The sequence below is a fragment of the Peromyscus californicus genome, unplaced genomic scaffold (genome assembly GCF_007827085.1).
Source record: "Peromyscus californicus insignis strain IS unplaced genomic scaffold, ASM782708v3 Scaffold_8__1_contigs__length_139910024, whole genome shotgun sequence".
NCBI lineage: Eukaryota > Metazoa > Chordata > Mammalia > Rodentia > Cricetidae > Peromyscus > Peromyscus californicus.
Genome location: NW_026294606.1, coordinates 70,554,800 through 70,570,162, shown reverse-complemented (window position 1 = coordinate 70,570,162; position 15,363 = coordinate 70,554,800). Strand labels below are relative to the sequence as shown.

The following is a 15,363-nucleotide window of genomic DNA, read 5'->3' as shown; positions in this document are numbered from 1 at the left end:
TGTTTTTCAATAACTACTGTATAAGCAATATACTCGTTGACTCACAAACTAAGCTTATCTAAATTACTCTAACAGTCAACAATTTGATATTTTCTAAGATCAGAATTAAGTTCAAGCCAGCCCATTCAGGTCTCAGAGTCTTATCAGAAAAACTGTTTATTCAGAGCTCCCTTGCTAAAAATCCAGGTTTAACACAGGTGGCTGAATTTCCCATAGAGCAGTGGTTGCCATATCGCCCCGGGAGCTGCTCTGTTTGCACTTCCACCAGCTCTTTCTTAGCTCTCTGAAGTACCCACTGTATTAACTACCTTTTGCCTCACTGTGACAAATACAGGGCAGAAGCAATTTCAACAAGCCAAGGTTCATTTGGGCTCACAGGTTCCGAGATTATTTCAGTTAACTGTAGTGGCACCGGCAGGTTGGTAGAGTGGCCCCATCTCTGGCAGTTGGATCACGTGGTGATGGGTCTGCACGCACTTGAACCAGGAGACGGACAGCATAACGGGAAGAGTCAGGGATAATACACCCCCAATGAACTGTGTCACAATGTCCCAAAGGGTCCCTAACCTCCCAAAATAAAGCTACTAGCTGTCCACCAAGCTCTTAGACACAAGAGTCTCTGGGGTTGCATTTTATAACCCAATCATAACACCAAGACTTTCCAAACTCTTGTGATTCTTAAGTGTCTCATTACCTCTCCTTGTCAGTTTTACCAAGAATCACGGCAAGTACAGTAGCGCCCAGACACAGCGCCCTTATCCTAATAAACAGTACACCTTTGGCCATTACTGATCTGTCTTCATTAAGAAAATGAAAAGGACTTGGTGTCGTGATTTGAATATTTCAGCCTGGCTGAGCCTTTTCTGGGACTGGGATTAAAAAGCCTCAACTAGGAGAGAGAGATGTTTATGGTTGGATGATGAAGTTAAATCTAATTTTGAGTTTGCCCTTTAATTAGATGATTGCCTAGCTCATTACATTTAAAAATATCTATTTCCCTATTTTTGGGGTAGTGTTTTCATAAATTTTGTGAGCCAGAGCATTTAAACTAACGAGCAAACAATAGATTTTTATAAAAAGGGTTTATTGGGTTGGGGAGAATGGTCAGCTGGTAAGGTGTTTGCTGTGCAAGTGAAAGGATCCACCTAAAAAAATAGGTGGACATGGCAATACATGCTTGTAATCCCAGGCCAGGGAGAGGGAGAGGCAGATCCCCTGGGTGTGCGAGGCATACAGCCTAACCCAATCTATGAGTTCCAGGTCAGTGAGAGACCCTGTTCCAAAAACCAGCATGGATGGCCCCTGAGGACCTCTGACCTCTACCTGTACATACAACCACGTGCAAGATTATTTATGTTCCATCCCATGTTTTTAAGATGATTAATTTTTGAAAAAAATGTTTTTGTTTGCATATATTAATTATGCACGATAATGTTTACTATTGTGACAGTTTCGTTCATGTCCATAATGAATTTTGATCAAATGATAATGTTTTTATGTGACCCATTACCTACTATTTTTCCTATCTGTCCTGTGCAAATACTAGCAGGGAGCTATCTGAGGCTGTGTTGATCCTTGCATACCAATACTGTACTAGGAAATGGTATTTTGTAACATCGCTGTATGTGTTGCTGCGTTCTGTAGTGGGCCCAGGACTTTCAAAGGCATCATTCTGATGCTTTAGTTACATTTGCCTTTTAAGCTTAAGTGCTAGTTGGAGCGGATAAACACCATTGATTTCACAATGCTTTTCAACCCTGATGTGGAGCCTTTTGGTTGATTTGATCTCAGGCAGGAGAATCGGAGCAGTGATTGGATTTGGTGGAATGAGACTTTTATCTTGCCCAGACCTCCTCCCTTTGCAGGGGGCTTTCAGGCCAGCAGGCCTGGAGTGGCCATCCTCTCGGCTGCAGTCCCAGCTCTTTGTGTAGCTGTTCCCCATTTCCGTGGATATGGTTTGTTACCTCTATTTGCACTGTAACTAGAAATTTGATAAGGTTATGTGCCTGTCAGATGATTTAGATGTCAGGTGCAGATGAAGAAAAGCAGTTTTGACAAGTCAAACGGCGGTGCCAAGAAAGGGGACGAGGATGACCTGCTGGGAGAAGGAAGTGCCATCTCTATGGCCTCACTTTCTTTCTCTTTTAACTTGAGGTCACTACTTTAACCTCTTTAATTTGTCCCTTCTTAAGTGGATGTGACACGGTGACTTCTGGCTTCTATCTAAAGGGCATTGAAATGGAGGCTTGCCTTGGAGGGGAGATGCTGGCATTTAGGGAGATCTGACTTTGAGTATTCTGATAAAAACATCTGGGCCCGGGAACTTTATCTTTGGCTGAAGCTGAGATTAAGGTCTTACTTAGGATACGGGGTTTATTAATGCCAGTGTCTGTTTGCACGTGGGTGCCGTGGAGAGCCTGCATTTTTAGCAAGCCAGCCTCCCTTGTTTTAGGGTTAGGGAAAAGCCAGATGTTCTGTATGTAGCACATGCTTGCTGCCCTGCTTTGCAGTCAGGGCAGGAACTTCCAGGTGGTGACTTGGTGAGTTCCAATTATTAGTTTGTCATGTCCACGGGACAAGGAGCCACAGCACCTTTGATTAATTAGACCTAACTTTCCTAAAGCCCCTTTGCCCTTAATTGATTAAGTAACATGTCTGAGCATTCTCGATATCTAAGCCCTAGAACAGAGCCCACTGAATATATTGATTTGTTTTGGCAGCTGTAGCAGGAGAAAATTCCCCATTTTGCAAGTGGTGGGTTAGATGAAGTGACCCCACTAGAGGTTGACACAGCCTCCAGATGCTGCTGGAGTTGGGCTGAAAGTACCTCTAGCATTATGTAATATGGTTTTGTGAAGTCACGTAATGAAGGTAGGTTTTAGAGTATATCTCGTCTGTCTTGATATTCACTCTAGCCTGAAAGCCTGATTCAAAGAAATAACAAATTTACATTCAGGGTAGTTTTGTTTGAGTTTATTTAAAGGACTGAAACACACACAATTCTCATAATAGCTCTTGCTACTGATGTATTGATGGTGCTGACAAAGAGAAAACTCAGACCAGATGGTTTCCAAACAGTGGGACCACCTGGCTTGTTGGCAATGCCAACGTATTCCTGTTTCTCAAAAAGCTGTATTCTCACTTATGTGGAAATGTCTGAGTGTGATGTGCATGGGCCCAGGCAGAATGGCATTCCAAAATCAGGATTATTCAGTGAAGTAAAAGCACCCATGACACCCTCGAACTGACCCCTCTTTCCCATTTAGGATACTCTTAAGAGTCTCATTTTCTTCTTTCTCTTTGTGACTATACAATAAGGCAAAAAAACAAAACAAAAAATAAAACATTGTTTCTCGAGATGTTTATTCTAGAGGGAAAAGAAAACCTCTAAATCCTTCTGGAATATTTACATAGGCATGTGCTTACCTAGCCCCTCACCATGCATCCACCTAGATGGGCCCTCTCAACAGCAGCAGACAAGAAGAGACTCTAATTGCCCCTAGAATACCCTGTACTTACTGAGTCATGAGACCTGAACATTTACAGGAAGGAAGGTGAGAAAATCTAGCAATCAATCTACAGATTAACTTAGTAGGTTGTCTCTCAAAATTATCAAGCCTTGGGGAATTTGCTTGAGCTTTTTGGTATCCTTTTTCCCCTGTTGAGCTACTGAATTAACTTAGAGACTTGCAGGACTGCAGACATTTCAAAGTTTCATTTTGAGGTTGATATCTTAGCTACTCATTTGATGTATACCTATTGGGCATCTAACTAGTAGTGTGAGAAGCCATTAAAGGATCAATACTGACTAGTTACTACAACTCATAGGAAGATTACTTAAGATCTTGTTTAAAATATTTTAAAGTCTTTAAAAAGAACTAACACTTAAAGTCATTTTGTTGGAAGTCTTTTGAAAGAAATATCAGTATGTTTTCATTATAACTTAATTTTCCTTTAAAGGATACTCTGACTTCTAAATGATCTTCAAATTGGCATCTTGAAGATGATGGGGTGGGAGAGCAAAGACTTCAGGGACAGCAGGTCTCAGTTGGAATCTGTGGTTCTGCTATTGCTTTGGTGGCAGTACTAGCCTTGGATTACTAGCCAGTAAGCCTCAGTTTTCTCTATTAGGATTTTTGACTGCATGTGATACAAAATTCAATTCTTATCGTCTCAAAACAAAACAAAACACTAGTTTGAAGGTAGCAAGTCAAAAGCTCTAGAGTAGCAGTGTGTCTTCCAGGGCTTCTGCAACACCAGGAATCAGAGGCCATCAAGACAGATTGTGGAGTTGAATCTAGCCCTGTGGGTTCTGGTAATGGCAAGCACAGCCAGGAATAGTTCCAGAGTTTTATATCTTAGAGTTTTAGTTGCCAGAGTGGGAGTCTCCATTTGTGCTCTGTATCCAATCTTCAGGTCTCCCCATCTTGGTGACTTGAACTAGCTTAGTTTGAATGATGGTCTTTGGGTTAGTCCATGGTTAAGGACATAGACCATGAAGAAAGTGATGATTCCTAAGAATCCCTGGGTGGACGGAGTAGCGAGTAGGTAGGAGTGTGTTTTAGGTGGGCCCCATATAGGTTTTCATATATTTCTCATGTATAAAAAATAGTAAAATAGGTCTTTTACAGAGTGATTTTTTTGAATGGTTTGTGAAATACCTGGTACAATATCTGCTGCCTTCAAGCCCTTAGTAAATGGTAGCTACTATTACATAGCAGGAAGACCTGATGCTACCACTTCTTAACACTATTTGTGTACATTTGCTTGGTTCCTAGTTTATGGCGATTTCTTTCTTCATCATAGTTGGAATGAAGCTTATGTTCTAAGTTTCTAACTTCTTGATAAACTATTTCCTAACTGGAAACTGCTCATCTCCCAGGCCTTTATAAGTGAAAACAGGTACTTAAGAGTGCTTCTTGTTGTAATTTTTTTGTCCTTGATTTAACTATGCACAGTACCTTAGTTCAGTTAATTTTAGTAATGTTCTATGCTGTGTGTGAGTTAAGCTGTTGGCATTCAAAAGTCATAATCATGTAGATTTTAAGGTGAAACTGGCTGTCTAAAGGATAAATAGTTAAAAGGATTTGTGTATTTAGGCACAAGTTTTCTATGTCAGTGTGGCTTGTTTGTTTATTTATTTTTTTGCTTTGCATCAACATTTTCACCATTACCACACTTTGGGCTTTGGTACCCCACACCTGCTCACCGTTAATTGGACATGTTGACGATTTTGTTGCTATCAGCCGTGATATAATAGAATGATGTTTGTGGTGACGTGTAGGCTGGGCTACTCTAGACTCTGAGTGATTCTCCTTGTCATTTTGTGACACCATTTTGTGGATCTATCATAGGTAACGAAGGGGCTAAATTTGAAGCTGTGCAGCTTGTCTGACACCCTTCCCTAAGAATCGCTCAGTAGTGTGTATGCCCATCTCTGCCTGTGCACGGAACATTGTTATACCTCATTTGTGTTCAGTTTAACATTTCCCACTTCAGTGTTTCAAAAAATTCTCAGATAAATTGCAAAGTAATGTCAGTGAAGTTGCCAGAATGATGGGATCTCTGCCCTTTGCTAGCTTCGTGACGTCAAACTTCCTTTTTCTATACAATGGGCCAAAATGCCTACCTGCCAGTTTTTACCTGAGACTCTTATGTGAAGAACATTTAAATTTGTGTCTCCTGCATTTATTTATTTCTACTTTGAAGAAAAGAGGATGGCAAGATTTCTCAGCTACTGATGGCATGGTGCCCACCAAATGGTTGCATACTTCACCTGGATGTTTAATCACTGGGATAGAGTAAATACTTGCCTCTGGGAATGGGATGCTCAGTGCTTCATACACATTATCTGCTGAAGTACCTATCTAGTCTGCATTCCCACGATATGGAAAGTGACCAGTGCAGAACTTGGAACATAGTAGACATTACTGACTGCTAGGCATTATCACCATCTCATTTAACTATCACACAAAGGTGCTGTCAGTATTTTACTACAATTATACTTGTTTTGTCCTTGAGGAAACAAAGTCTCAGAGAGGTTAAACATCCTGCTTGAGGTCACATAGCTAGTCAGGGGTGCAGCTGGGGCACAAGACCAATTTATCCTTGGCTGAGTCTCTCAGTTAACTAATCAGATATAGTCAAGTATCTTGACCATTATGGAGGAGCTGATACAGAAATTAATGAAAACATTATGTATTTTTAGGTTGTTATATATTTAGATTACTTGTTTTGTAATAAAATATAGGCTTAACTTTTGATAAAGGGACCCCTGAATCTGATAGAGTTGGATGTTATTACACGGAAACCTGAAAAATTTGGAAACATCTCCAAGTGTCTTTATGTTGCTATGGAAGGCTAATTTAAAGACAACAATTCATGGAAATTACTTTTAATGAATTTTGATTATGTTTTGAAGAGGTAATTATAACTTTCATTTTATTTAATTAACCATGCATTTACAAATTGTGGTATTAATTTGTAAAAAGCAAATTTACCTTTGAACTCAATTCTTTGACAGTATTTGTTAAAATTAACTTTACCTTTAATCAAATTTTCCTGTGTAGTGCTTAATTCCCACAGGGTATTATTGTAGGTGAACCAATGTTTTGCATTTTAGGCTTTAAAAACATAAGACCAATACCAAATAGTAACCAATTGAAGTGGTTATTAAGTCTCTAATGTGTGCACAGCACCAAGCCAATGAAGCATATGGCCCACATTCTCTAGCATCTTGGATTCTATTGAGCCACACAAGGCAGTACCATTTTGCAGATCAAATGAAGAGTTTTGCATGTAGTTTTATGATGCTATATTCCTCACAACCTTCCCGTGAGCAGAATGTGAAGCATCTATTGTGTTTTGCAAGGCAGTGGAATTGGTCACTGATCTCATTGTATCAGAAATTAAATCACAAGCACAGGAACATGAATCAGTAGTAAATATGCCCATAGGCTTTAGGCTTCTATTAAGCATGTTTCCAACAAGCTGTTTTAAGGCTAAACTCCCCTCTCCTTCTGCCCTGGCCCATTGTGATATGCCCCATGGGTCCCCTTGAACGTCTGATACTCCTCATTAGCTCATGTTTGGAATCCCCTTTATATACATCCTTTCATGCTCTGGATGTTTCCCCCCTACTTTTATGTCTCAAGTTTCTGCTGTTAGTCAAACATCTCCATTAGATGAAGGAACTTAGAATGGCTGACTTAACTTTCTGTAAGTGGAGGTTCACTGGCTAGATCACATGTCTTTGGTTCATGAGTGAATCTGCATTTATCAATCTTTATTCATCTACATGTGATTTTAATTTCATCTCTAGGTATAAGGTGTATGTACTTGTGCATTACAAGTCTATGTACACAAACATGCACATATGTGATCATGAACACATATGCATGCATCTATATCCATATATCCATACAGATAAATACTCATAATGCCAATACATGGACAAACATAATATAACAATATTGTATAACATTCTGTATTTGAAATTACATTTTTAGTTATTTTGCAAAAAAATACTAAAAACCCAAATGGTCAATTGTGTGACTTTCTTCTTACATTTGACATTAAAATTGCAGTGTGTGTGTGTGTGTGTGTGTGTGTGTGTGTGTGTGTGTGTGTGTGAGAGAGAGAGAGAGAGAGAGAGAGAGAGATACGCCTATAGTTTCAGTACTTGAGAGATTGAGTCATGAGGGTCGTGAGTGAGTACAAGGCTAGCTTGTGCTACATAGCAAGACACTATCTGAAAAAAAAAGTGCATTTTTTCCCCAAGGTGTCTTTATTTAGTGTTGAATGGATAAGATTATGAGAAAGCAAGACTGTGTTACCAGCTTCTCTCCCCAACCAGGTTCTGCACATACTCTTTCTGACCTCAGGCTGCCATCTTGGATTTTCCTTCTCATCTCCTTGCCTTCCTGTCCCACTTGAAGAGATTGCACAGCTGCCTGGTAGCTCTCCAGGAAGGCAAGGTCCTGAGGTTGGATCCAGAGCTCGGCTGCATCCTGTGGCCTCAGAGGTGCTTGCTGACGGAGGAGCACTGGTGAAGGGTTTCCCACACTGCCAGCCCTGCCTGAGCCCTTGCTTCCCTCCCGTCCCTCTCCAGAGAGAGCTATTGGAATGAAAGTCAGTTGTGACGTAGCTCTCCTGATGATCTTGTCTCAAGAGGAAGAAAAGCCAGCATCCCTTGGGCATGCACATGGCCACTCTGTGCCCTCTTCTTCCTTTCATCTCCTCCTTACTTCTGTTCATATAAGTTCATAGAGCCAAGTAGCCTTCCTCAGCATTCCAAAGGTAGAGCCCTGACACCACCAGGTCCCAATATCTGGAAAGCTCTGCTCAGAGGCGGGTGTGGAATTCCCTTTGCTCCCAGCCCCTGCAGGGCTTACTGAAAAGTCAACTTCTGTTTGGGGTCTCCTCCCAATACCCTATTTCCGACACTGCACATGCCACTGTCTCGCATCTCTTCCTTTGGAACTTTTCACTGGCATCCCCTTCATTTGATTTAGATCGTGCCTTCTACACCTCTGCGTTGTGATATAAACTCGGTGAGGTTAGGGAGTATTCATTTTTCTTTGAGGTGTTGTTTCCACACCTGGAACAATACCTGACTGAGCGAATGACTAAGTAAAATCTCAAGGGGGACAGTCCAGAGAATTCCATGCCTTGGAGGCCATTGTTATGTGTGCAGTCATCATGATACACTGTTTTTGAGAAACAGTTGAGTAGACAAAAGACCTGATGTCAAAATTTTATACGCAGTGCTGAGCACAAGGGAAGAAAAAAGCGTTTCTTCTTTTTTCTTTTCTTACTTCGCTGGGGAAAGGCCAGGAGACGGGCAGCTGATAGGAAGCTCAATAAATACTTGAATCAATGTGTCAGGTGAGTTAATTCATAAGCACACTGTGGTGCAGTTATTTTCCAAATCTGTGTGTTGAGCTGCGTGTTCTGGCTCTCATCCCTCCCCATGTCCCTCTGGCGGATGCCGGGCCCGTGTAGAAGCCATTTTTCTTTCCTGTTTGTGAGAAGGCTCTCTGATCTCGAGGTTTGAACTCTTGTCAGTTCCTCCTCTTTCTTTTTCTCCTTGGCTTTCCTCTTCCTGAAACATTTGCCGAGCCACTCCCATGAGCCACTGCAGGTGTTCTCTGTAGCGGGGTAGGATGCAAGTGGGTGGGAGCGTGGAGAAGACAGTTGACTAATGGCTCCGTGGCTCCCTGGGTATATAGTAAACAAATACTGGGTGGTCGGCGCTTGAGTGGGTGTCGAGAGTGTACCGCACTATTACAAAGGAAGAAACAGCTTCTAAAACACCGAGAAGCATTTACAGGGAAGATCGCACACTTTCCAAACAAGTCACTTGAGTAGGCAGGCCCAAACCAAACTGCACGTAGGTGTCTTGTGAACGTGGCGAGGACTGCCGGATGCTAATCAGTCCCAAACTTACAGTGCCAGCGTTCAGTGTATTTTCTCTTTTATTTCTTTCTCTGGAAATCAGTATTTAAGACAGACATCAGAAAGAATCAATTATGGTGCTTTCTCTGAAGCTGCCGAGGGATGGGAGGGTGTGACTTGTAGACTGGCCTCCCTGGAAGGTCTCCATGCTTGTTATCATTACCTTGTGGTCTTTTCGTATCTCCGTTAGTTGGCTACCCTGTCTCTCACTGTGCCAGGAGCAAAGCTGACTGGCCTCCCTTAGCAAGCTGATACACTGAGAGCGTGCTTTGAGCCTGTGTGTCTTCAGACTTGTGCCCGATGCCTTGGTGAATGCTGGGAGAGTGAGGTTAGAAGGTCAAGCTCACTCAGCATTTTCTCTGCAATAAAAATATAACCATTTATTGGATCACTTATTTATGGCAATAACTAAAGTAAAGGTCTTAGGACTTAGGAATTTATGGAGAATATTAAGGAAAGTGTGGAGAGAAAATTAGATATTCCTAAGCTGAAACTGATGAATTTCCTAAAATTTTCCATTTGTTTTTAATCAAGGTTTTAAATTTTTTTTTCTTTCAAGCTCATCTGGCCAAAGAAAATCTTCCAGTAGCCTCAAGGCTAAGGATACTTGGCAGGATTGAGTTTATAAATATGGGTGCCATTCAGTGAATGGTCCCACTAAGAGAACTTTCAAACCTATTCAGAATCCACATTTGCAACAAACCCATAATAATTTAACTGTTAACTTGAGGTTTTTACTTCTGAATGCAAATCCATTGTTCTTGATTTGGGCTTAAAAAAAAGACATTAATGTGAACACGCAGTCATTAACAAAACAAGTGTTTCGCTGGTGGTACAAACTGTCACTGGACAAGTAACAGGAGATAGACTTTGTAGAGTTTATCTGTGGCTGTTCCAGCCCCCAGCTCCCTATTAGTCGGTTTCTTTTAACTTACTGGTAGTGCTGGGATTGAACCCAGGCTTTGACCTTGCTAAGGCTCCATCCCAGTCTGCTCCGCTAACACCCTTTTTTAAAAAAGACAGACTCTCACTGAGTAGGTCGGACTTATCTGGAACTCGGTCCTCCTGCCTTACCTTCTGAATGCTGAGATTACAGGATTGTGTCCCAACACACACAAGCATCTTCATAGCTCTGCACACAGCATACCAAGGGTCAGTGTGAGGAGCTTTCTAATTCTGAAGTGTGGCCTTCTTTATAAATATTTTCATAAGTATTTATCTACTCGACATCTGTCAGTGTACAGTGTAATCGTATCCATATGCTTTGCTGTATGACATAGAAGGGAATTTTGTACAGGCAGGGCTGGCTGTTGATTTGTGTCCCTCCTACTCAGGGCAGCCCAGGCTCCAAGTATTGCTTTTTCTCTGACAAGATGGGCCTTGTACTATATTTATAATATTAACTATAATATTTAATTTCCCTTTTCTACTTTTTTCTTCTTCAGTAGTGGCCATTTAAAAAGCAGCATTGATGGTGATAATAGTAACCATTGTGAAATACTTATATGTACCAGTTAGTCACACACATTTACTGGGTCATTTGATCTTTTCCCTACATTCAGTTAAATAACTTCTGTTGTTATCATCATTTAACAGATGAAACCTGAAAGGCACAGAATGGTTAGGTAGCCTCCTGAAGACCAGACAGGTCACAGGGAAAGCTTCTGGACCACAAACTGCCTGCTTAGTTCCCTCCCCACCCCCATGCCTCTCAGGATAATTCTTTCTGAGTGGTGGGCTGTGCATGGCGACATTGCCTCCAATTCCAGCAGCTTCTGGGGCCCCTGCTTATCCTGAGTGGGAGCTGTGATTCCTGTTTACCTTTCTGTGTGTGTGTGTGTGTGTGTGTGTGTGTGTATGTGTGTGTGTGTGTGTGTGTACATGTGTGTTCGTGTACATATCAATTTCCTCTTTCTTGTCAGGTCAAGTACAAAAGAGATTTTGAAGAAAGTAAAGGGAGAGGCTTCAGCATTGTCACAGACACTCCGGAGTTGCAGAGGCTGAAGAGGACCCAGGAGCAAATCAGTAATGTAGGTGCCCCTTTTCTTGATGATAGGGTGACTCTGGTATGTGTCTCTGGATGTGAATGTGAGATAAGTAAGTGTGAAGCATATCTGTTGCTGAGTGGTATTTAGTCTACTCGTAAAATATGCCAACTTCACCTATTAAATCCTTGCCCTCGGATTTCTTCACGGTTATCTACAGCCTAGCAGTTAAAATTCAGTATCTTCATCATATATTTTGAATATCTGCAAGCCTTCAAATTTGGTCAAAATTAAATGTTTATTATTAAAAATTCTAACAGTTTTTTTCCTGTAGATAACCATATAAAGTTAGTATATACTTTGAGTATATTAAAAAGAAATCTGGTATTTTCTAATTATGTGTGTACTTTACATATCTGTAAATCATAAGTTACATTTAATTTTAGAAATAAACATATGTATATGTATATGTAGTTACTTTTTACTTGGAAGCCACATCTTTTGAGTAATATATTTTCCAGAATAACAAAAATTGGGACTGGCAGAAGTCCAAGGCACGTTAGAATGTGAATTTAGTACTTACTAAAGTTAAATAAACAGTTCATTCTTAACTTTTGTAATTCATATTTGTGGTTGTATTTCTTCCAAGGTATTATATGAAATGTGTCAAAATATATTTTTCTGCAAAGGAGTAGTTTGATGTTAGATATCAGACCAGAAATCAATAGTTGTGTATGATATAGTTGTGAGCAAACATGCAAAGCTCATATTACTATTTCATGAGATTGCGGCTGTCACTTGTACAGGTATTACAAGTAGTGTATATACATACTTTGTGTATGTAGATGTTATAAGTAATATAGCTCTAATTTCTAGGAAATACATATAGTTAGCAGATGGATTTAAATTTGCTGATATTGGGCCACGATCATGAGATACATGTTCATATAGGTATATATACATATACATACTATTTGCAGCTAGAATTTAGCATGTAATTTGTGAAAACGTTATTTGTCAAAACTTCAAGAACATAAATATTTGATGTTTAAAATGTTATTTCAAGGCTGGGAAGAGGTCTTTCTTTTTATCACATTCTCTAAGGTTTATCCTGTTTGGTCTTTATGTGGACATTTTATATTAGAATTGATTTTTTCATTTAAAGAGAAGGAGTTGACTTCTAAGACCTTATGATATACATCTCTTGGTTTTTCTTATGACTCTTTGGAGTGCCAATAATGAATGAAAGATAATTACTGTCATTTTCCCCATTCATTCTTTGCTCAAATCAAAACCCATTCTTGTTTTAAAAAAATACAAACTAGGGGTGTATTTCATGGCTAGTTCTGCTCAGAGTTTTAAAATGTTATACCCACTACAGTTCTATCTCAAATGTTCAACTAGCATAGAAATGTATTTCTCAAAGAACTAAACAACTGTACTTGAGACATCCCCATGACAGCTAACATGAGGACTGCAGCTCATTCAAAGGTAAGCCTTTTCATGTATGTTCAAATTAAGCCAATGTTCATAAGTAATTAGAAAATAACTGATCATTTCACCAAACTTTATCATTAGCAGGAATATACTTTATATTCAATGCCAGAGGTCGTTTGCAGATCCATTCTTAACTATGCCAAACCCTTTATAATGCAGGTATGTATTAATCTATAATTATCATGTACATTGCAGGCTATTCAAAACAGCAATGAGATATGGCTTATGAGATGGACAATGGCCAGCTTTAAAAGCATCTAATTAAAAGCACGTCTTAAAACCACTCCCCCTTTGCATTCTCTTGGTGTTAGCAGCTGCAGTAATCACAGTGGTTGTCCTTTTAGCCTCGATGAGGCCTATCAATGGTTGCATTATAGTAGGGAAAAGATTTTACAATATTTCTGTTAAGGCCCTACTTCTGAAGAAGGGAAGCTGCAAAATATTCTGAGGTCTGGTGAATTTATTACTCATTTATAAGATGACAACTTCATGGAATTTTTCCGTTCTGTACTGGGTTTTCCATATTACTGCAGGGTCTCTTGCTGTGAAAAATCTGACTGATCTGAAAACCACCACATTGGTTATTCTAGTTCTCCAGACCACTTTCATTTAAACCCATTGAAAAGTATTTGAACAAAACCCACGCAGATAGTTTTGAGTATGGCCTGGGTTGTTTCTGTTTTGAGAGGAAGAAGTGAGCAAGTGTCTAAACTGGGAAGACTCTAGTATCTTCCTGCTAGAGATGGTTGGGTGGAGCTCACCTTGATGACAAGAAGAGATGAGGTTTGTGAGTTGAGTCTTCCGTTAGTCCCCAGGTGATGGGGAAGCTGAGTGATCATTATAACCTATATTTTTCTTTTTGATCTACTTTATAGAATATATTTCCAGTTCATTTTACCTTTGGATATTTAGTGGCTCTGTCTAAGCTGCTGTTAATCTCCTTTGGACTGAGGAAAGTATAAAGACATGAAACTGTGAATTTAATAACTCCTAGGTGTTTGGAGTAATATGTTATGGATGAGTGGGCATTTTTGATTGCTTGTATGTGTGTGTCTGTCACTGTTATGAAAAAATTTTCAGACACTCTCATGTTCATTTGTCTAGGAATTGAAGTCATTTGGAAATATCAGCTCAGTCTGCAAATGTTACAGGGGCGTGGGATACAGCAGAACCCTAAATTTCGAATTTTGAGTAATAAAAGAAGTACATGTGGGCTAGCCCTGCCTTCTTTATTTTGGTACCCATAACGACAACGTAGTGAACACAGGAGATTTATAAGTGCTGGCTTTTAAGGTGCTTCTGCCACAGTACCCAGGAGAGCTGCAGAAAGACCAAGAAAAGAGGTGGGGCTTGGAGTTTATGCACCCATAGGAAAGAAGCAGACTTGACTTTTAAAATAAAGTTCTCATTTTTTCCCGGTGATGTTCTGATGATGTCTTCATTTTAATTCAAGATGTTCATATCAGAGGAAGTTTGACTGGCTGTGTATGCTTTCGGGGCTTAGAGATTTTTTTTTTTAAGTGGGAAGTCCGGATGTTCAGCTGAAAAATCTAATAGAGGACAATGTTTACAAGTTCAGGTTTTGTTTCAGATCAATCTGCAGCAGCATGCAGCTGGGGAGCTTTGTGGAAAGTTCTGTCTTAGGATCTCAGGGTTCTACGGGTTTTCACAATTGAGTCACTCTGTTGTCATATGGCTCCTTTCACCCCCAAACCCTTACATCTCTTTACATGTTTATTAACCATAGTTTAGGAAGGTACATGTACAGAAGTGAATCGGGGAATATTGAGCCTATGGGGAACATTAAACCATATTTAATCTCATCCATATGGAGATTCTTGTTACTGCTCTAGTTTCAGGAGGTTCCCACCCTTTACCCTCTAAACAGCGTGGGTCTTCAACCGCTGAACAGGGTGGCAAGGCAGTGAGCTGCTCAGCACACACTGCAGGGACTTGGTGTGGTCTGCCATAGATAACTGATGGATTTCCCTGTGCTGTGTATGCACACATAGAGGCTGCACTTTAATTAGCTCACACAGTCTGGGGATGAATTGGGAAATAAAATGATAAAATCCAGCCCCAAGAGGTTTTTAACAGCCCTCATGACATAGATAAAAACTAGGTGTTTATTTTCTAATTGATCATAGGTGGAAGAAAAGTACCATATGAAGAGGAAAGAAAAAGAAACCAGTGAGAGAGTCCTAGGCTTTTTCAGACTGATGGAAATAGTAAGTGTACCATTATCAGATCTGCCTGTCCTCGCTGCACAGTGGGAAGAGTTTTGTGTGCCTATGTGAGTGTTCTTATACCATTGCCTACCAGACTATTTCTCTTACTCTGTGAGTGCCTATAACTTTGATTATGTACCCTATTTCCCAACTATACTTCTTTTTTTGCTACCACTTGCAAACCAGCATACCCATTC

The 15,363-nt window shown here is 40.1% G+C and overlaps 1 protein-coding gene across 19 annotated transcripts in view; it reads left to right on the top strand.

Moving 5' to 3' along the window:
* The window catches only part of Nebl (nebulette), a 365,241-nt gene that overhangs the window by 196,155 nt on the left and 153,723 nt on the right, over positions 1 to 15,363 (top strand). For 6 of the 19 annotated variants that reach the window (XM_052728295.1, XM_052728285.1, XM_052728286.1 and 3 more), the window contains exon 1: positions 11,493 to 15,166. Coding sequence is in view for 1 of the 19 variants with exons in the window: in XM_052728302.1 (XP_052584262.1) it covers positions 11,379 to 11,486 (108 nt within the window). In the remaining 18 variants the exon portion in view is untranslated. The other 13 variants (XM_052728296.1, XM_052728289.1, XM_052728283.1 and 10 more) reach the window with 10 other exon arrangements.